The sequence below is a fragment of the Phyllostomus discolor genome, chromosome 1 (assembly GCF_004126475.2).
Source record: "Phyllostomus discolor isolate MPI-MPIP mPhyDis1 chromosome 1, mPhyDis1.pri.v3, whole genome shotgun sequence".
In the NCBI taxonomy this organism is placed as follows: domain Eukaryota; kingdom Metazoa; phylum Chordata; class Mammalia; order Chiroptera; family Phyllostomidae; genus Phyllostomus; species Phyllostomus discolor.
This window is the reverse complement of record NC_040903.2, coordinates 164,018,413-164,039,405: the sequence shown is the minus strand read 5'-3', so window position 1 is coordinate 164,039,405 and position 20,993 is coordinate 164,018,413. Positions and strand designations below refer to the sequence as shown.

Sequence of the window (20,993 nt, the reverse complement as noted above, 5' to 3'; positions counted from 1 at the left end):
TGAAGGAAGAAAGGAAGTGCTTCTGCGTAGCAGAGCCGGACGGGCGGTGGAAGGTAGGCTAGGGTGCGGCGCGGAATGGGCGGCGGGCCGGCGGCGGGCGGTTTGGTCGAGCGTCGCGGCACTCTGTGTTGTCATAAGGTGGCAGCCATTTCCGCGGGCAGAAGCGGCCCTGGCGCTAGGTTGGGGGAGGTGGGGCGGGAGGGCCTGAGGCGGTGCGGAGGCCGGGCTGCCTGGGTCACCTGGTAATTGCATCTTTTCCCGGCGTCTTGTCCGCAGAGGGAGCAGTATGTCCGCGGAAGTCCCCGAGGCAGCCTCCGCGGAGGAACAGAAGGTGAGTATGTGGGAGAGCGGCCTGGGAGGCCCCGCGCCGCGCTTGCGGGGTCCTGGTCCGGCTTGGCGGGCGGCCTGCTGTCGCCGCGGGCGGAGGGGCGCGCCGGGACTCGGGCGCGCTGGGAACCCAGCCGCACCGCGCCTGGTGCAGCGAGTGGGCAGGGCCCCTGCGCCTCTGCTGTGAAGGCCAAGCACTCTCAAATCGACTGTCCGCAATAACTCTGGTAATTAGCGCCAGTGTGCTGGGAGTTTGAACATGTGTCACTTTTTCCCTGGAAAACATAAGGGCCCAGGACTCAGCCCTTGTGCGTGGAACCTAAATCTTCCCATGGCTTCACTTGGATTAGGAAGTTGTATTTTGTCCTTGAAGAACTAACTTTCCTATTGTATTGTCTGCATGCTATTAATTTCCAAGGCATTATCGTGTTTGGGCGTGTTATGGTTGGAATTTCAGTTCCAGTCCCTGTTGATCGTGTATTCTTGGTCAGTTATTAAACTCTTTAGGCTTCAGTCTCCTAGTTTGTAAAATGAATAAAAGTACTTGCTGCATGTGGTGGTTGTGAGGCTTAACTGACGTGGGTAATACACAATATTGAGTGCAGTATGTGTTCAAAAATGTGAACCAGTGATGTTTGCATATGGTAATCGATTAAAAATCGGAAGATTGGAATTAAATTTTTTTACAAACTTAGTTGATCAGGATTTTCGTGGAAACAGGAATATTTTGTAAACTCACTTGTAATGTCTTTGTGTTGTAGGAAAATATGCCATGAATGTGTATAACTCTAATTACAAATATACAGACTTGACGTTTTCTCTAGGATAGTGTTTGCCCCTTCCACCAAAATTATTTCTGCTGCTCTATCCTCTTGGGTGCTTCTGGCTGGCCCACAAACACCCGTGATAAATTGTTCCTAAATTGTTTAGGGAGAGTTACCAACACTTTCTTTTAAAAATAAGTCTGCATTATCATAGATAGGATTTGTTCTAATGCTTGGACTTTGTAAGGATTTCTGGTTAATGTTGCACCTAACCCTATTCCAGATGTTCTTATGTTAACTTTTCCTGAGTTGGATGTTTTGGTTGTAATATTACTTGTAAAATAACTGGAACAAAACAAGAAAACAGCTATAGCATAAAAAAATAATAGAACAAATTACTATTTGGAAATATTCCAATGAAAACTATGATGAATATTTTTCATACTTGGTTAAAAAAAAGACTGTAGACAAAAATATATAAAGATTGAAATCTTTACAGTAATACTAAATATCTTTTCTTTGCAGTAAAATGTTTATCATGGTATTCATTGTTGCCCCAAAACTAAAAACTAAACCCATGTCTAAGCTGTCTTGCCCTACATCAATCTCATTGTTGACTTCTGATGTACAATAGTGCACTATGTAATTTTCTTTTCAGATTTGTTAGTATGTTGCCAGAGTGTAAAGTGTTGATTTCTACAGTGTAGATATTTTTACTTGGAAAGCCTATATTATGGCTCAACAATATTAAGGATATCGTGAGTGTTTTCTCTTTATGAGTGTCTACATTAAAATTTTATTTCAGGTCCTTTGGTTTTAAGGCTGCTGGTATTAAAACTGAGTAGTGTTAGTAGTGTAATGTCCTGTCTTGAATTAAGCATTGGCTGTAGATGCTGAGTGTCAGTAACATGGATACCATTCCTAAACATGAGGAAAATGTGCAGAGTCACTTTTGTGTTCCTATGGGCCAAATCACCTGTTTCTTCTATTTGGAAGAATAGTTAGATGACCTAAAACATTGGATTATGTCTGTGTACCCAACTGACCTTTCAGTTAAAGCCAAAGTGTTCATCTAAAGTATCTTTATGGTTTTATGGTACGTTAGCCTCTGAAAAATTAAGGCAGGAGGTCAGCCCTGCAAGGAATAAGTGCTAGATTGCTATTTCTCTGCCTGAGGAGTATGTGTACCCTTTTTAAGACAAAAAAAAAACCAAACCCAAACTGTATAAAACACTATTTTGATTGTGATACTAATGAAATATGTTCAAGCATAAAAATAAGTATAAACTTGTTATCTTTTATACCATTCTAAAACTAAAGCAAATTAAGTTAAAAAAACAGTCTAAACTATTATTTCAGAGTTACATGGTATTTTGGTGGAAATTTCCAATATATTGAGAATACAGAAGCAACTGTTAAAATGCAGGAGCTTTTTGAGTATGGCAAGTTAACACTCCCCTAGACCATATGATGACCTAGTTCTCCTCATTACAAGTGAGCTGTGTGGTTGACTATTTAACTACAGAGTCATAGATATGCCTTTAAGTTGTAATTCAACTCTATTCTTTTCTCATCCTGGGCAATAGGAGTAAATACTACTGAGTCTCTGACCATAAATGAAAGCTCAGACAAGAAATTCATATAGTTCTACTTATATATGAGATGGCAATTCAGATGCCCTAGGATATATTTGTAGATAATCTTTTAGATTATCACTGAAGTGGAAACAAAAACATTTACAAAGTTTTAGCAGATGCCCTGGCTAGTGTGGCTTAGTTTGGTTGGGCGTCATCCCGCACAATGAAAAGGCATGGGTTCCATTCTTGGTCAGGACACAGACTGGGTTGCTGGTTCAGTCCTGGTTGGGGCACAGGCACGTGTAAGAGGCAGTTGATACATGTTTCTCTTACCGATTATTTCTCCCTCCCTCTTTCTCCCTTCCCCTCTCTCTAAAAATAAAATTTTTTAAAAAACAAAGTTTTGACAGAAGCCTCATGGATCTGTAACGAATACCGCTAAGTTAAGCAAGCTCTTTGGTCATTGGAGGAGAGAAGCAGCTTGTGGAGACTTAAAATCATAATTGTATCTTCATTGTGAATATCTTGAGCTCAGGGACGCTCTTTTATTTGTCTTTTCTCCCGTGTCACCTAGCCTAGTATCTGGCATTGTTCAGAAAATGTTGCATGAATTTCTGTGGAACTTTTCAGTTGAAACTCTTGCCAAAGTACTGTTCTAATAAAAATGGCAATGCTACCACTACAGCTGAAAGAGAGAGGGATAGACTATGGTAATATAAAAATCGTAGGTTAGACCCGCTTAAGCCTTAATGAAAAGGGGAAGAGGAATAAGTACAAAGTTCTGGTTATAAAATAAGTCACAGGGGTGTAATGTACAGCAGAGGGACTAGAGTAATATCATAATAACTTGGTTCAGTGACAAATGGTTCCTAAACTTGTTGTGATCACTTTGTAAGGTCTATAAAAGTCGAATCAGCATGTTGTATACCTGAAACTAATATAATGTGTGCAAATTATAATTAAAAATAAATATTTACAAAATGAAAGCATCTGTATGTATGATGGTTTTCCATTTATGTGGCTTTAAAGTTTTTTTAAAAGATTGTATTTATTTTTTAGAGAGGGGAAGGGAGGGAGAAAGAGGGTGAGAGAAACAGTGTGTGGTTACCTGTCACCTGCCCCCTACCAGGGACGTGGCTCTCACCCCAGGCATGTACCCTAGATTGGGAATCAAACCAGTGACCCTTTGGTTTCCATGCTGGCTGGCCCTCAGTCAACTGAGGCACACCAGCTAGGGCTGGCTTTAAATTTTTTTAATTTTTATTTATTTTGGAAAGAGAGAAAACTAATTGGTTGTTCCACTTATTTATGCGTTCATTAATTGATTCTTGTGTGTGCCCTACCAGGATTGAACCTGCAACCTTGGTGTATCAAGGTAATGCTCTAACCAACTGAGCTACCTGGCCAGGGGTATTTTTTTTTTTTTAAGATCTCAATGGCACATTTTCTAGAGGCTTTATTACAAGATTCATCAAATTCAGTTAAGATGTCTTGGAGGAGGCTAACTCAAGTAGAGCTTTCAACTGAATTATTTCTGTCAGTTTAAAATATATGCTTGGTCCATTTTTGACTTGTGGAAAAAGAGAACTGGTATTTAATTACTTCCATATGTCATCAGTAAAGAGTGGATATAAATTGCTTTCCTATATGCCCAGTTTTTTAAAAAGTTCAGTTATGCCCTAGTTGGTGTGGTTTAGTGGATTGAGTGATGGCCTCCAGTTCGGTTCTTGATTGGGGCACATGCCTGGGTTGTGGGCCAGTACCGTGTGTGTGAGAGGGAACGGGTGGATGTTTTTCTCACACATCGATGTTTCTCTCTGTCTCTCCGTCCCTTGCCCTCTCCCTGAGAATAAATAAATAAAATCTAAAAAATTTTAAGAAAGTGCAGTTAATACTGGCATTTTCTTGGGCTGTTTCAATAATACTTTTGGTAACTAAAAGGCTTATGAGTGTTTTCAATTCAGAGTCTAATGTGCTAGTGTAGTTTGTGTGCAACTGTTGATTCTTAGCAGTCTAGAGGTAAACCTCAGAAAAGTTTAAAAGTGTTTCTCCTTGATAATTTAACAGTTTCCCATACAGCATATAGGCTTGCCTCTGTTGTTGGTTCAAGACTTTAATGCCACCTTCTATTCCTGAACTTGTGTCTATGATAACATGAAGTATTTCAAAGACAAGCTGATGGTGAAACTATCTGGTGTTTAGATAGAAAGTTCCTTAGCTTTATTGAAATAGTTGGTATACACTATTGTATTTGTTGAACATCCATTAATTCCAGGTACTGGGCAAGCAGCAATGACTTAAGATGACTACAGTATGTTTCCATAGAGGTTGACAGTATTGTTACCTCTCTGGCAATATCCCAAATGATTTGTTGACTTTCATAAATCTTTTCTACTTACTCATAAATCAGTGTATCGATTAACATATTGCTTGGCAGATAAAGGAAAATTTGCTTAGAGTGATTAGATTCTTATCATCGATGTTGCAGTGTAATTCTGAAGGGTGAAAAGTAGTTATCAGTCATTGATACTTAATGCCACTTTGTGACAGACTACAAAATAATCCCCAATTAGGTAATGTCCTTTTTATACATATGTATTTAGACCTTATACACAATCTATTTACAGAAAGGATAGCTAATCTATTTGAGTAGGCTAGTTCACAAAAATGCAAGTTTCTAACAGTATTAAATGTTAGGCCTTTTGCTAGGTATAGAGTATACAATGAAGATTATTTGGGAACATAGGTACTTGTCAAGAGGATAACTGTGACATAAAATACAGTTTTCAGCCCTGGCTGGTATGGTTCAGTGGAGTGAGTGCCAGCCTGAGAACCAGGGGCTCACTGGTTCCATTCCTGGTCAGGGCACATGCCTGGGTTGTGGGCTAGGTCCCCAGTGTGGGGGGACATGCTAGAGGCAACCACACATTGATGTTTTTCTCCCTCTCCTTCCCTTCCCCTCTCTCTAGAAATAAATAAAACCAATAAATAAATAAATAAATAAATCTTTTCAGCTATCTCTTCTACATCATAAGCATATGTTACGATATCCTTTGTGCTTTCTCAGTCTGCCTGTAGTCAGAAGCTCGAGAATCATAATGGTTCTACTCCTCCCTCTTCCCGCACCCCAGGTATTATTAACTAAAAAAAAAATCCCCTTACTTTCCAGCACCTATTTCTAAAAAGTAGTAAAATTGCTATATAACACAAAGGTTTCTTAGAGAATAAAATTTCAAACCCAGGTTTGATTTTTAAAAAATACTTCCTAATTAAGCTTGTCATTTCCCCCCTTTGTTGAGCCCCTTTATTGTATCTTTGTTTTCTGTCTCATTAATCTCTGCTATTTATTTTCTTCTATCCTCTCTTGGTTTTGTTCTTTGTATAATTTTTTTAAAGATTTTATTTATTTTTAGAGAGATGGAAAGAGAGGGAGAAAAACATCCATGTGTGAGAGCTACATTGACCAGTTGCCTCTTGCATGCCCCCAACCAGGGACTTGGCCTGCAACCCAGGCACGTGCCCTGCCTGGGAATGACCCAGTGACTCTGATGCACAGGCCAGTACTCAGTCCACTGAGCTACACCAGCCAGGGCTCTTTGTTTAATTTCTTAAATTAGATGCATAGCTTACTGAGTTTTGGGGGGGGGGGGGTCCCTCTAATATAAGCCCATTAAGGGACACTTGTATTCCACAAATTTGTCATCTGTTGAATTGTTGTTATCAGTGAGTTTCAAGTACAATGTCTGTCCGGAAGGTATCCAGTTATGTAATATGAAAAATAGAGACATTATTGAAGAAGGTACAAGATACAAGAAACATTGTATATAGGATAATGACACCTCAGTCCCCTTCAAAGTAGGCACCTTGGGAACTCATACAGTTCTCCCAGTCACCATCAGCTGCCCCATCATATTTTCGTGAATCTCATGAACAGCCTGAAATATCTTCCCTTTCAAAGGTGACTTTAGTTTTGGGAAAAGCCAAAAGTCGCAGGGTGCCAAATGTGGGCTATATTGGGGCTGAGTCACCTGAGTGATTGACGTGCCAATAAACTCTGCATGAGACATGATGCATGAGCAGGCACATTGTTATGATGATACTGCCAGTCTCCAGTTGCCCATAGTTGTGGCCTTCTGAATCATCTGAATAGTTTCCATGTAGGAAGGTTCAAGCTTAACACCAAATTGGATGCAGATTCGTTGCTTTGCTCAGTCATTTTGAATGTGGCAGTCCCATAGCACACATGCTTACTCAACAGTGTCTGGCAGCCCCACTGACTGGTACAGTGAAGTCATCATTGTTCACGCATGTGCATTCCAGTCCACTCTCCTTGGCTGCCAGGTTACATCGATGTCACCCAAACTGTTCTCGTTGTATTAACAGTGGTTGGACTTTTTCCAGATAGACCACATGTATTTTTTTATTTCCATGATTCCTTTTTAAACCATTAATTGTGTAGTATTAGGTTCTAATTTCCACGTGTCAGGGGTATAATCAAATTTTTTTTATTACTGACTTTTAACCTGATGAATTGCAGTATGGATGGTGATGTAGGTGAAAATGGTTTAAGACTTGCTTTATGGCCTGCTGTTTAGTCAGTTTTTCCATTCGTGTTTGAGAAGAAAAAATGCATTTCCTGGTTGAGTAGAGGATTAAAATTAGGTATCTTGACAGCTTTTCTTTTTTACCTGTAAATAATTGAGAAAGTTGTGTTGAAGTCTATGCTGATAGATTTGTCAGTTGCTCCCCATAATTCTGTCAGATTTTCCTTAATGTATTTTGAGGCTGCTTTTAGAGCCATGACTATTTAGGTTTTTTGTCTCCTAAAAATGCTTTTTCTTTCAAAGTCGTTGTTATCTGGTCTTAATATAGGTGTACTAGTTCTATTTGGATTAGCATTCACCAGGTATGTTGTTTTTGTTTTCCCATATGTTTACTTTCAGCTGTGGCCTTATGTATATATATATAGATTGTGGCTTTTTTGTACTCCACAAGTGGCTAGGTTTTATTTTCAATCCAGCTGCTAGATTTAAGTGGATGGCTTATCAGCCCACTTGTGTTTATTGTGATTATTAACATAGTGCGTTTTGTTTTTCCCATCTTATATTTTGTTTGGTTTTGCTCTTATTTTTTTTAAAGATTTTTATTTATTTTTAGAAAAGAAGGGAGGAAGAAAGAGGGAGACAAACATCAACGTGTGGTTGCTTCTCATGCACCCCCTACTGGGAACCTGGCCCAAAACCCAGGCATGTGCCCTAACTGGTAATCAAACCAGTGACCTTTTGCTTCATAGTCTGGTGCTCAGTCCACTGACCCACACCAGCCAGGGCTGCTCTTAATTATTTTTCTCTTTGTTCTTGCCCTTCTCCCTCTTTTTTTTTTTAAGTTGATTTTTTCTACTTTCATTTTACTCCCACTATTAGTTGGAAGGGATAGAAAAGCCAAGGGGAAAGATAATGTTTCTGGTGGCAAGGGGAAGCTGTTGACCCTACAAGAGTGAGCACTACTCTGAGTCCAGTGTCCTCCATACCAGCTCTCATGTAGCTGCTACAGTAGCCCCAGATTATCTGCTCCATGACGCCCTATAGGAGTAGGAGTACAGCTGCTTTGTTGGTGGCATCACCAGGAACAGAATGGATTCTTTCTTTCATGCTTTTTAACTTGGTGTAGGTACCATTGGCAGAACCTTAAAAGGCATTCAGTCCTAGAAAATGTAGTTTCAGGCTTCTAACTGTAGTGATTTAGAGAAGTCTTTAAAGGAGGAGAACTGGGCTGAATCCCAGTGGACACAGCCTGCCACCTGACATGTTATTTATACTTCACTTCACAAGGAAGTATGTAACTGTGTCAGAGTGTTGGTGAATGTTCAACCAAGCATTCGAACTTACTTACCAGTAAGGTTCTAGAACTGTCTACACCTGCAGAAGGTTAAGAATGTTTATTGTACGATCCATGAAAAGTATTGTGGACATCTTGATAGTATTTATTATGCTTTAAAAATGTAATTTTGGTCATATTTCCCCTTTGGTGTTAAATGCAGCTGAAATATGAATCTAGCTATGAATTTGCAGCTAGCAGGGACTTGTGATTATGCTATGTATTTGGCAAGAAAGTTCAAGAATTGGTTTGTTTTCCCAGGACAAATTATACAATAAATCCTTTCTAAAGTTAAATGATATTTTCAGCTGTAGTTACTGTTTTGTCCAAAACATTTTTCTACAATGTGTTATTTTAATTGAATTGAACATGAACATGCTTACTATTATATATAAATATATATAAGTATATTTCTTATTAAGAAAGTAAGGGAATACCAGATAAGATGGCATATGGTGTCTAGTTTTGTCCCGTTATATAAAATGGAAGAAACGTGAAGAAACACTGCAAACTAGGGCATGTTACTACCCCTATACCAAAAATTTTAAGAAATCTCTCAGGTACAGAGGACTGATCATTCAAATCAAACAAAGGAGGAAGTGGAGAGAACCTTTATTTCCTAGGCCCAAGAAAGCTGGATGGTTTTAGTGGAGGTGTGTGACTCAGTTAACACCCTTTAATTTGAAAGTTGTGGGACTGAAAGGCTGTAATCAGGTTGGAGTCCTTTCCAACCCACGTCCACATTTAATGTCAACCACTTTAAAAAACAACTTTACAGTGGATTTCAAGAGTAGGTCCTTCCTCGCAATTCCACTTCTGTATTGTAGCACTACGAATACCCTGGGGCTATAATAGATGCCTGAGTGAAGGCTGAGCCACAGAGAAGAAACTGCAGTGACCTAGCTCACCTCCTACAGGAAACGGGTAACCTTAAATTTATATGATTTCTCCAGCTTCTGCAGTCACTACAGTGTAGTCAATATAACTGAAATCCCCCTTGAAAAATCCCAAAGAAGTCATGGTCATATTGGAAACTGCCATGTCAATTCTCAGTAGGTTATTTACTTTGTTGTCTACTGTTTGAACATATGGATGGACTGATTATTCAAATGATTGCCAGCTGAGGTTGTAGGCTTGTGTTGTAGAATCTTAGTTTTTCAACACTAAGATGATAAACAGTATGTTGATATGCTTACACTCTGAAAGACACCCAGGGGTTGAGCCCATGGGAATGGTGGGTTTGCATCACACGCCTCATGCTTAAACTCTGGGGCATACCCATCTTGAATGGAATGATTGGCAAAATCACTGATGCTATTTAGAGTCTGTCTTGCGCTGAGCACATATGTTGAATTTTGTGTGCATCAAGTGAGTGAGTGGTGTGACCTCTGTACAGAAACTAAAAGTCAAAGTAGATGTATGAAACTGCAGCATGAAAGGAGGAAAGTAGAACACTTGAAGCAGAAGGAAGCATACATTTAAAAGGAGCCTCATAGAATAAGTATATTTGACAGCAGCAGCTGTACTCTCAAAATCCTCTACAACTAAAAAACGAGAAGATGTAACAACACATGAAGCTATTCAAGATGAAGGAGATATTGACAATATGTAAGGTGAATAAAGCTGATTATAAAACATATCTGAATTATAATTTTGAGGAAAATATATGCAAAATTTGTGTCTTTAGTTCCTAGATTGATAAATGATTGACTTACTATACAAGAACAGTAGGCTCAGCATTTATGGATTCAACATTCCTGCTTTTCAACTACTCTTAAATAACTTTGGAGAATTTGAGATATGCAGAGGTATGTCATTTTGCTGAGCTGGGATGTGGACATGAGTACATTAGCTAGAAAGTGCACCTTGCCATTGCCCAGTCTCCTCTATCAGGGCAGCCGTTTTTCTTGATTCATTCTCTCTTCTGCAGTACTTGCCATAAAGCAATGAACACTGCTTCTCTATAAAATGTGGCTCTTGGGAAGAAAGAGGAGTTTATCAGAGCTGGTATTAAAAGTGGTCTTAAGATATTGACAGTTTTTGGTCAGAAAACATTTTTGATACATTAAAGAATAGAATCTTTAACCTGAACACAGTCATTAATTATAAGGGGATATTTGGGCAATAATACACACAGATGTGAAGATTGATGAGGATGCTATTTCTCTCTTTTACAAATATTAAAGTCCTCTGTATGAGTTATGCAGGTGAAATGTGCTGGTAAGCTGCTGTTAAGTTGCATTAAAGAATCTCAGGAGCTTCCAATCATGCATGATTTTAGATAAATAGGTGATCAAAAAGATCTCTTGTATTTTAACCGTATTAAGATGATTTCCTAAATATAGGCAAAGGGCTGAAGAATTCCATGGAAGATGACTAAATATAAATGTATTATACATGACTGCAAAGTAATGGCAAGCAAGACTTCAGAGCTGAGCTATCGTGATATTTTTATCCAGTGTGTGGGGTGTTACACATGCATCACACGGCTATAATAGAGCTATCACATGGATCGTTTGAAAAACAAGATAGAGATGTTTTAAAAGCTTCTCTGCTTGACTTCTTAGTCAGATGCTGCATTATTTGGCATCAGACAACTAAAGTCCGAATCCAGATATTAAAAGGTGAATTATTTTAAATAACTGAATTGTAGTAGAGAAGTAATATATTTAAAATTATTTCAGGAAATGGAAGATAAAGTGACTAATCCAGAGAAAGCCGAAGAAGCAAAATTAAAAGCAAGGTATCCTCATCTGGGACAAAAGCCTGGAGGTTCAGATTTCTTAAGGAAACGATTACAGAAAGGGGTAAGTTTTAATGTGTAATCTTCAAATATATGAATTCAGTGAGTCAATAGAGATTGTGAAATGGGTATCTGTGTATATAGCTCTGTGCCTTACTGGATATATATGTGAGATACATGTATGTGTGTAAGATATTTTCTAACATTTTAGGTACTGTTCATTCTATACTTATAGGTAGATGGGAATTCAAAACCCCAGACTCTATCACTTTTAACTGTAAAGTATTTCAGAGATGTAGAAGGCTGCAGGTAATGATATCGTGGGACCCACGTACCACCACCCAGATTTAACATGTTTAAATATTTTGCCATATTTAGTTAAGTTTTGTCTTTGTAAGAAAGAAAATGTAGATATAGTTAAAAATCTACCACATGTGTTTGTATATCCCCTTTCCCCCTTCTCTCCAAAAGCAACCACTTTCCAGAAGCTGGTATTTATTCTTCTGCTCATGTTTCTTTTAATTTTTAATTGTTGTAATGGTGATTTCTACACAATATCAAGAGCTTAAAATACTTCTTATTTGGATGAAATGATCACTTATACAAACATAGCTTACTATCTCTCCTTTACATAATACATTTCACAGTTGCTCTGATACAATTTATTTAGTGTAATTTTAGTAGTTCAAATTACTGAAAACATTTTTGAAATCTACCATATTTTGTGAGGTAGAAACCATTATTTCTCAAATGAGATCTGAACTGAGAATGTTAACGTGTTTATTCCTTAGATTTTTTTTAACTTTTTTTTTCTTTATTAAAAAAGTTAAGGGCTCCATCTTCAGTCCAAGCACATTGAAATTATTTACCACACAGGGAGCAGAGAAAAATGAAATATTGTTTAGGGAAGAGAATTATTTATTGAATCGGATGCCAAATCATGTTTCTCCCTAAATGAAGACCTTAAATATACTGGTATCTGCAGCTTGATTATAAAATCATGTATGTTTATATATGTATACTAGCTATAGTTATATATGGATTGTTTTCTCAAACCAAATTTCAAAAGGATATTTTTTTCCAGTTTTACTGAGATATAATTGACATACAGCATTGGGTAAGTTTAAGGTATACTGTGAGATGACTTGATACATGTACTTGTGAAATCCTTACAATAAGAAGTTAACACATCCTTTACCTCATGTAATTACCTCACATAATTTTGTTGTTATGGTGAGAACATTAAAGCCTTGCTTTCATTAGCAACTTTCAAGTGTATAATTGGTTAAGTATAGTCACTATGCTGTCCATTAGATCCCTGTAATTTATTCATCTTAACAATTGAAAGTTTGTACCTTTGAACAGCATCTCCCCATTTCCCCTACCCCTTAGCCCCTGGCAACCACCTTTGCATTCTGTGTTTCTGAGTTTGATGGTTTTAGAGTCCACACATAAGGGAGATTGTGTACTCTTTTTCTGCTTAATCAAAGTACTGTCATCTTTCTACTGTCAGTGTTTTATTTATAGCCCAAACAGAATTTATCATCTTTTTAACTTTCCTGGCTTTAAAGAAGCTAACTTATCAATAATAGTCCATGGAATTTTTTTTGTATTTTATATGAAAGAATAACATTCACAGCTTTGAAATAACAGGATGACTAGGAAGAATTATACCAAATGTCAAACCTTTGTTCCATGAGAAGTAATTTTAGTGAAGTTATTATAAAAATAATAGTTGATATCTGTAATACATAAAGAGATCTTTCAAATATACCAGGAGAACATTAAGGAACCCCTACATAAAGGATTTTAACATGAAACATATTACATGCCAAGAAAAATATTTATCCATTGTAGAAATCAATGAAATGTAAGAAAGAACAAACATACCATTTATGTACATACAACTAAATTAGAGAAATAGTTAAAATAATACCCACTGATGAGGTTGAAGTTGCATATTGCTAATATGGTCTTTGCTTTGTGTAGCATTTAAAATTATTACTGTTGCTTTGGAAAGGAATTTGAATGAAGATTTATAAAAATGTTCATATTCTTTGAGTAATTGCTTATGAATTAGTTCAAGGGTATAATTCAATATAAAGAAAATGTTTAAGTTTGAAAATATTTTTTGTAGCTTTAAATATAATTAAAAGCAGCATCACTACTGAAGAACAGAGATACATCCACCAAAGGTTATCTCGGAGTTAGTGTTGTAGGTATTATAAATAGTTGCAAATGAGAAAATGCCACTGAATCAAGAAATAAGTAAACAAAATCCTTCTGTGTTAAAAGAGTTGATGTTTTTAAAGCAGTGTGAATCACACAGTCCTGGGTCTTAGTTTCTCTCTGTTGTAATAGCAAGCTGGTAAATTGCATTGTATCTTTAAGTAGTTTCTTCTTAATTTCAAAGAATTGGTTGGATGTTATTTATCTGAGGTCCGTTTCTGTTTCATTGTATTTGTTAATGTTATTATGAGATGTCAGGGACTGACACCTATTTTTGGCCTTATTGGCAATATTGTGTACATAATGACTATGTAGACTGTCAGAGCTGGGTGGAATATCAAGAAGCAGTCTTCTAGTCCATTTTTTCCCCTATTTGTGGAGTTGGTGAAGTCCCAAGAAAACCGACAAATCCAGTTTTCAGAAACATGATCTTACAAATTCAACATTATTGCTTAGGTGATCACTTAGCACAGTTATATAAATCCTGACGTAAGTGTGGCCCCTAAATTTGGGTGGGAGGAGACTTTCATAAGATTGTCATCCAGGTGATCCAGATATGTTTTGTAATTTTTTTCAAAAATTTTCAGTTAAATAACACAGAATTTATTCCAAAGTGTTGAGTTCAGTTCAGGGCAGCTTTCCTGTTCTGTTAATTAAACTTTGGGATATTGAAACACAGGCTTTGGAGAGATGATTGGATGGATAGAAAGCATTGCTCTATTCATTTACCTCCCAGCCTACAAAAATGAAAATAAATAAATAAATGAAATAAACTTAAACAAAATGGCATTGCATGGCATAAAGGTAATGGTAAAATTCATGCTAATAATTAAACATTTTTTAACTGAAAAAAATATACAGAATTTAAAAATTGTTAAAGATGATGACTAATGCTGCTTTCTCACACTGCACCTGTCCCAATATGAGAAATATGGATCTGGTTCATCTGCTTAGAGAGCTATAATTGTTAAGCATTGATTTTAGTTTTGTCTGTAGCCACACAAAATAAATTTAATTCCTTTTCCCCAAGGAGAGTAGCCTAATCTACAGTTACACAATGAACTTCTGCTTACTATAAAATAATTATCATTAGAAACTAACTTTATTACATTGAGGACAGTCTGCCTAAAATTTGCACTGTGTATGAAGTATTTCGTTTTCTGCTTTTGACTCAGTAAAAAATTTGGCAGGTTGCTGTTCCCTGGATGCTACTAAATTTAAGTAGTAGCTCTCTGTAGTACATAGAAATTTTGAGATTTTTTTTCACTGTACTCATTTTAAAACTTGCAGAAAATGAAGCTGCAGTAAGCCTTAGAAAGGCCTGGTCCATGTTTCCTTGTTACTGCTCAATGTGTTACTTGTATAGTGACACATGAAAAAAATTATTTCTAACTTTAGACCCTTTGACCTTACACCAGATCTGACTTAATCAAAGAATAGTCTCCTGGAGGAAGGCTGCCAAAGACACCTTTTCCCAAACCACTCAACAATCTTGTACTGCAAAGCTCTAAGTTCACAGCTACTTCATTTACCACGTGAGGTATTCTTGAAGTCTCAGAGAGAATATTTGTTTTTTTTCCCCTCACTCTTTGTCCAGCCCTCATCTCATTCCTGGATTATTCCCTCTTGCCTATCCTAGACTGAGGTTAGTTTACCCTAGTCTGAGCACTGATACCACCTTGTATACTTAAAACAGTATAATAGTTGATTTATTTGTCTGTTGTCCATCTCTCCCCAGGACTCAGCACAATGCTTCATGTATAGCAGGCACTCCACAGAAGTAGGCTAAACATGATAGGTAGAAGTCAGAACCCAAGCAAAAATTTATCTGTTTTCACTGTGGAACAGATAACTTAGTATAAATTACTATATTACAGTTGATCTTTAGCTTTCATTCTTGTTTCTGCTTTAGTGATTGTTGTTAACCTGATTCATCCTTTCAGCTTCAAAGAGCAATAGTTGTACATACTCGGTGTCTTAAGTGAAAAATGGAGGTGTAGGATAGGGATGTGTATTTTAAGTGATAATTTTTAGTGAGCTTATATTTTGCCATTACCCTAGCATTTATATTTTATCCTTAATTTTTTAAAAGATTTTATTTATTTATCTTTAGAGAGGAGGGAAATGAGGAAGAAAGAGAGGTAGAAGAACATCACTCTGTTGCCTCTCACACACCCCCAGTGGGGGACCTGGCCTGCAGTCCAGGCATGTGCCCTGACTGGGAATGGAACCAGTGACCTTGTGGTCCACAGGCTGTTTGCTCAGTGCACTGAGCCACAACAGCCAGGGCTAACCTTAATTTTTATTTAGCTAACTACTCTGGTCCAAGTAAATGATTTAAATCCTTACAGAAATGCTTATCCTAGATGACAGTACAACTTTAAATAATAGTTCTAATAACTATAAGGTTGATTGAAAGTGGGTGGCACATCCTAAACTCAAGTTGGTGAATTTATTTTATTTTCAAAATCATTTAAGCAAGAATATCAGCCTCCTTTTTCTGTTAATAAATGAAAGGTTTGCCTTTCACTCTTTTAGCCCAGGATCATTCATTCCTGGATAGTTTCATGAGGAAGCTGATGGCAATCTGGAGGATTCAAGACTTGAAGATCAAGTGTTGTTGCCTGACTTCTCAGTTGCTGACCTGTGCTAAAAGTCAACACACAGGCATAGCTATTTCATCTAATATTTGTTTTTGTTTAAATTTGTAAGAATAACTTAGTTTATACTGACAATATAGAGTCACATCTACATCTTAAACCAGTGTAATTGCATATAAAATCTTTTAAACTCTATTTTTTTTTCTTGTAGCAAAAATATTTTGATTCTGGGGATTACAACATGGCTAAAGCAAAAATGAAGAACAAGCAACTTCCTACTGCGGCCCCGGATAAGACAGAGGTCACTGGTGATCACATTCCCACTCCACAGGACCTTCCTCAACGGAAGCCATCCCTTGTTGCTAGCAAGCTGGCTGGCTGATTAAAAGAGCTGAACTGCATGCATCTTCTAATTCCCATTGTTTTTCCTTAATATGTTACTTCCCCGCTTTTTATTTTGTTTTATTCACTAAGTCATTTGAGAGTGACAGCTTTGCAGGTAGTGGTAGTGTGTGCTGCTATTGTAAGGGAAGATACATGTGTAGAGTTTTTGATTAGCTTAACAGTGCACTGATGGAGAGAACATGTTAGAGCAACATAAAGTAATCTACTTGAAAATAATTGTATATATTACCTAACTCCTAGTGTAGGACTGATCATAACAAACTACCAAGCAAGTTTTACAATTTTAATGTTTTGGCTTTCTTTAATTCATCCTAATTATAGCTTTGTGTGTTACTCTTATTTAATTAACTTTTACTGTATTGATTTCTTCTGTATCTTCCTTTTGGATTTTATAAAACAGAAGTTTAAGACCACAAGTTGGAAGAAAGGTCACATATTTCAAACACCAATAGATGGGGCTCCAAAAGATTTGTATTTCTGTGCTTGAACTTGAATGGCCTTAAACCTGATTCAGCTTTAACAATAGAAGTTTACTTGGGCAATATTTGCCCATTCTGGTGTAACTTATGTGACCCTAGTGCTTAACAGCTGCCATTGAAGTTAATGTTCTCATTCAGTTATATAATTACAATACCTTTTGTTGTTAAAGATATGAATGAAGTATGCATGTGCATCGACTGTTGAATTCACTTTTGTGCCATTTTTGTAAATACAGTAGTTTTGCACAACCTCTCCCAAATGTCTGTATTAATTTCACATATTAAAAAATAGATGATGTGCCAACCAGAAGCACAAAAGTTCCTACACAAACTCTGTATGCCATTAGAGCTTTTGTAAAGTAAGAGTAGTTTACAGTCATGGGCTTATAGCATACCAAACTGAAATCTTTCCTCAGTCTGCCATAGACTTAAGCTTTTTCATTTGTTACCAATATCCATGACATTCAGTGGCCTTGTGCAAATATGATATGTTGCTTAGGCATATCTTTTGTCCTATGCAGAACATTTCATTTTGACTTTTATGAAAAATTGCAATTCATGTAATTTATATAAACTTTTTAAATGTAGAAACTTTTTACTTCCACAATTTTGGGGACACTAGAATAAAAGGCTTCAATACTCTGCGTCCTGTGGCCCCTCCCTCCTTTTTTTTAATTGCTTCTTTGACTCAAATCATGTTGGCCTGTGCTAGTCAGTCTGTTTGGAAGCATAGTGGATCCTTACTCTTGAAATTTGCTCTGCTGAATGCTGTTTTATGATGATGTTTTCCCTATAACTTCAGTTAACCATTCTTATTCCTGTATTATGTCTAATATTTGACAGTTGTTTAAATAAAAAGAACTTTATAATGAAACAGATACTTCAGAGGACTGGTCCAGGGACTTATGTCAGGATGAGCTGAACTGGTAAATAATTTTAAGTAATTATGATGAGCTTCATGTATTAGGTTTATGACAATTAGAGCAATTTACATGATAGGTGGGACATACATTAAAATGTCTAGATATTTTGCTTCTATAGATACCACCTTAATAAAATATCAATTTAATTTAATTTTTTTATCCAGTTAGTAAGGACTTGAACAGACTTTACTGGGACAAATTTACTGCCCCTTTAGGAGCTCTTCCCATAGTCATAATGCCGCAGCGTGATAATGATCAGTAATCTGAGAGGATACTGTTTTTCTCTTCATCTTTGACTTGCATATCCCTTCTCTTGGATCCAGGCATCTTTTCTGGATCTTGGCTCCATTTGTATACTGCTTTCTTATGACCCCAAATCATCATAGATGGTGCCTTGAGTATTGCACCTGTACTTAAAGACAGCCTGATGCTCTGAGGAAAGCTCACTGATTATCTTTCTGTTCTACCCATCCCAAAAAGCAGAAAAGCAACAAAATCAGTAGTGCTAATTTGTAATGTTAAGAAATAGGACAAAACAGGTTACTCTACAATATGTGTAATTATTGTAGGATCAAATTAAGAATTACAAAATAGTGCTCACTTCAGCAGCACTAAGATTGAACAATAGATTAGCATGGCCCTGTGTAAGGATGACACATTCATGAAGCATTCCATATTTTAAAGGAAAAAAAAGAATTACAAAATACCCCTAAAGTAGAATTTCTGTAATATTTCTAGTCTTTTTTAATGAATATGTATAAGCTATCACCATTAAGTCTACACATCGGAGAAGATTAATCTGACATATCAGAGACCATGTTGTTCTTGACCATGATAAGACTCCTGCTGTGACTCCTGTGGTTTGTGACACGTGATGTAACCTCTGCCTGAATTTTAGTTTGTAAAATACAATGCTGATATTTAACCTACCTCAAAACTTGAGGATCTGTGAAATACTGAGTAAGTGCCCAAAATGAAATATTGTTGATTGTCTTTTTATTAAAAGTAAGTTTCCTCATTAAACCAACCTGCCTTCTGTAAAGTCACAGTGCTTAAAATCTCAGGAATTTCCATTAGGAAAGACCTGTCATTAAGGATTTGTAGGTATAATTGCTTAGCCTCTATTATTGGTGCTCGGGATAAAGAGGTTTTAAACTTTTCTATTTTTGGTTCTGCCTCAATGATCAGTTTATTGAAGACATTTGCAAGCTGTTTCACCATTGCTAGAATGAAGATTTTGACTAGATGAGTTTAATCATAATCATTCATTTCTATGGTTTCAGAGTTGTGATTTGAGAAATAGCTTGTTTTAATCACTGTCCTGTTTATTATAAATTAATGCTGAAGTAAAGCAGAGATACCAAATACTTCATGAAAGTATTGACTAACGTCTGAAATAAATTACCTGTTTCATGTCTAGTAACTCTTACTTGATGATACAATTTTGAGAAACACTTTTGAAAGCTATAGCTGACTAAAATAATTATAGCTCCTGGCATTTGGGATGGTAATGATTGGTGGATTGTTTTTGATGAACTGGAAGGAGCATGTTTGCCGTATTTACAAGTCATTCAGTCCTCTTGTGCTGCTGACCTAAAAATACGTCTTAACTATTCATCAAGGAAGGCAGGTCTCTACTTGTTATTATACTTCAATAGCTGGAATTAGTTGCTCTTTACTTGATGTGACAAAACCATACCTCTGAATATATAATTGATACTTTTTACCAAATCAGAAATGTATTTTTTTTCAATCCAAATTAGTGGAGTTTTATCAAAGCTGAAATGTAATCTCAAACTGCTCTAAACTTGGTGTTTGGTGAGTGTGGGGCAGGCAGCCATAGGATGAGCACATCTGAGTGGCGACTGAAGCAGTTTTTCTGGTGGCCTTCTCATAATCCCCAATATTCAAACATATTTCCACTCATCATTTTCCTCCTGCACCTCATTTTACTTCATCCCTATCCTGACCTCCTAAGTCCCTGATGGCTTTTCTTAAATGGTGTTTAAGGCTGATGAATTATCATTCCTCACTATCGTTCCTAATAGACAATTCAGATTTCTAAAACACTAGTCTAATCTGGAAAATGACTAATTTGAGCCACTGTTCCAACTCTGCAACTCAGCATACACTGCCAGTCCTTCCCACCACACCTTGTAAATTAAGAGAAACCTCATTCTAAGATTGTTAAAATAAGGATAAAAACTCCAATTTTAATAGTTTTACAAGTTTTGGTCTTTTAAGTAGGTTGGCCTATGAGTTTTATTCTGCAAGTCACTGGTGGTCATGATAACCATTAATGTGTGTTTGTATTGTTATTTACCAACTAAATAGTATTTGATATTCTTTTAACATGCTCTCTCCTGTTACCACATCTCTCACGTGTGATGCAATAGGACACTCCCCCTGTATTAAAAGGGCCAAGAGTAAACGCCTTTTTTGTTGAACACATCTATAGAGTTGGCAGTTAATGCTAAAATTTGTCGAATAGCCCTTCCAAAATTATACTTGTGAAATATACAGAAAAATAAATTGATCTACTTAATTGTATTGATTTAATTGCAGTTTTTGTCTCATTTAAATGTTATATTGTTTTTCAATATATTTTCTGAAGTTGGTCCCTCCAGCTTCTGTATACAGAAAGAATTGTACTCCCAAATTTTGTTTTGATTTAAATAACTTGTTAATGAGATCCCAGCAATTAACTTCTACATTTGTAAAGGCTTTGTGATTAAGGTAACATTCAATGTTTGCAGATTATGAGTTGCCTTCATGTCATGTATGAGGCACACTAGTACAGTAATATCAGAAATGAATGAGACAAGGAATTTACATTCTGAAAAGTTATATATAGAAAATATGTATGTTTATTATATCTACAGAAAATGTAATGCAGGTAATAAGTATTACTTGCCTTAAGTAGAAATAAAGATCCAGGAAATCTAGAGGAATGAGTTATTCAACATGGGGATAAGTGGGATGAGTGGTGGATCGGGGAAGTTTTACAGGTGGCTTTAAGAGATTGGTTGCTGTAGGCATGGCAGGAGGTGGGGGGAAGGGAAGAAGACC

The 20,993-nt window shown here is 36.7% G+C and overlaps 1 protein-coding gene and 1 non-coding gene across 3 annotated transcripts; both read left to right on the top strand.

Annotated features, from left to right (window-relative positions):
• ARPP19 (cAMP regulated phosphoprotein 19) lies at window positions 1-20,471 on the top strand. Of its 2 annotated transcripts, none has more exons than XM_028505818.2 (4): window positions 1-53; window positions 277-331; window positions 11,230-11,352; window positions 16,329-20,471. In XM_028505818.2, exons 2-4 carry the CDS (start codon window positions 287-289, stop codon window positions 16,497-16,499), a joined length of 339 nt encoding a protein of 112 aa, XP_028361619.1. In that variant the 5' UTR covers window positions 1-53; window positions 277-286; the 3' UTR covers window positions 16,500-20,471. The 2 variants fall into 2 exon arrangements, with proteins under 2 accessions (XP_028361619.1, XP_028361620.1); XM_028505819.1 differs by lacking the exon at window positions 1-53 and adding an exon at window positions 56-138.
• LOC114493668 lies at window positions 14,124-14,262 on the top strand. Its single transcript, XR_003684280.1, has one exon. It is a non-coding gene; the product is annotated as a small nucleolar RNA SNORA36 family (small nucleolar RNA).
• Window positions 20,472-20,993: the final 522 nt, after the last annotated feature.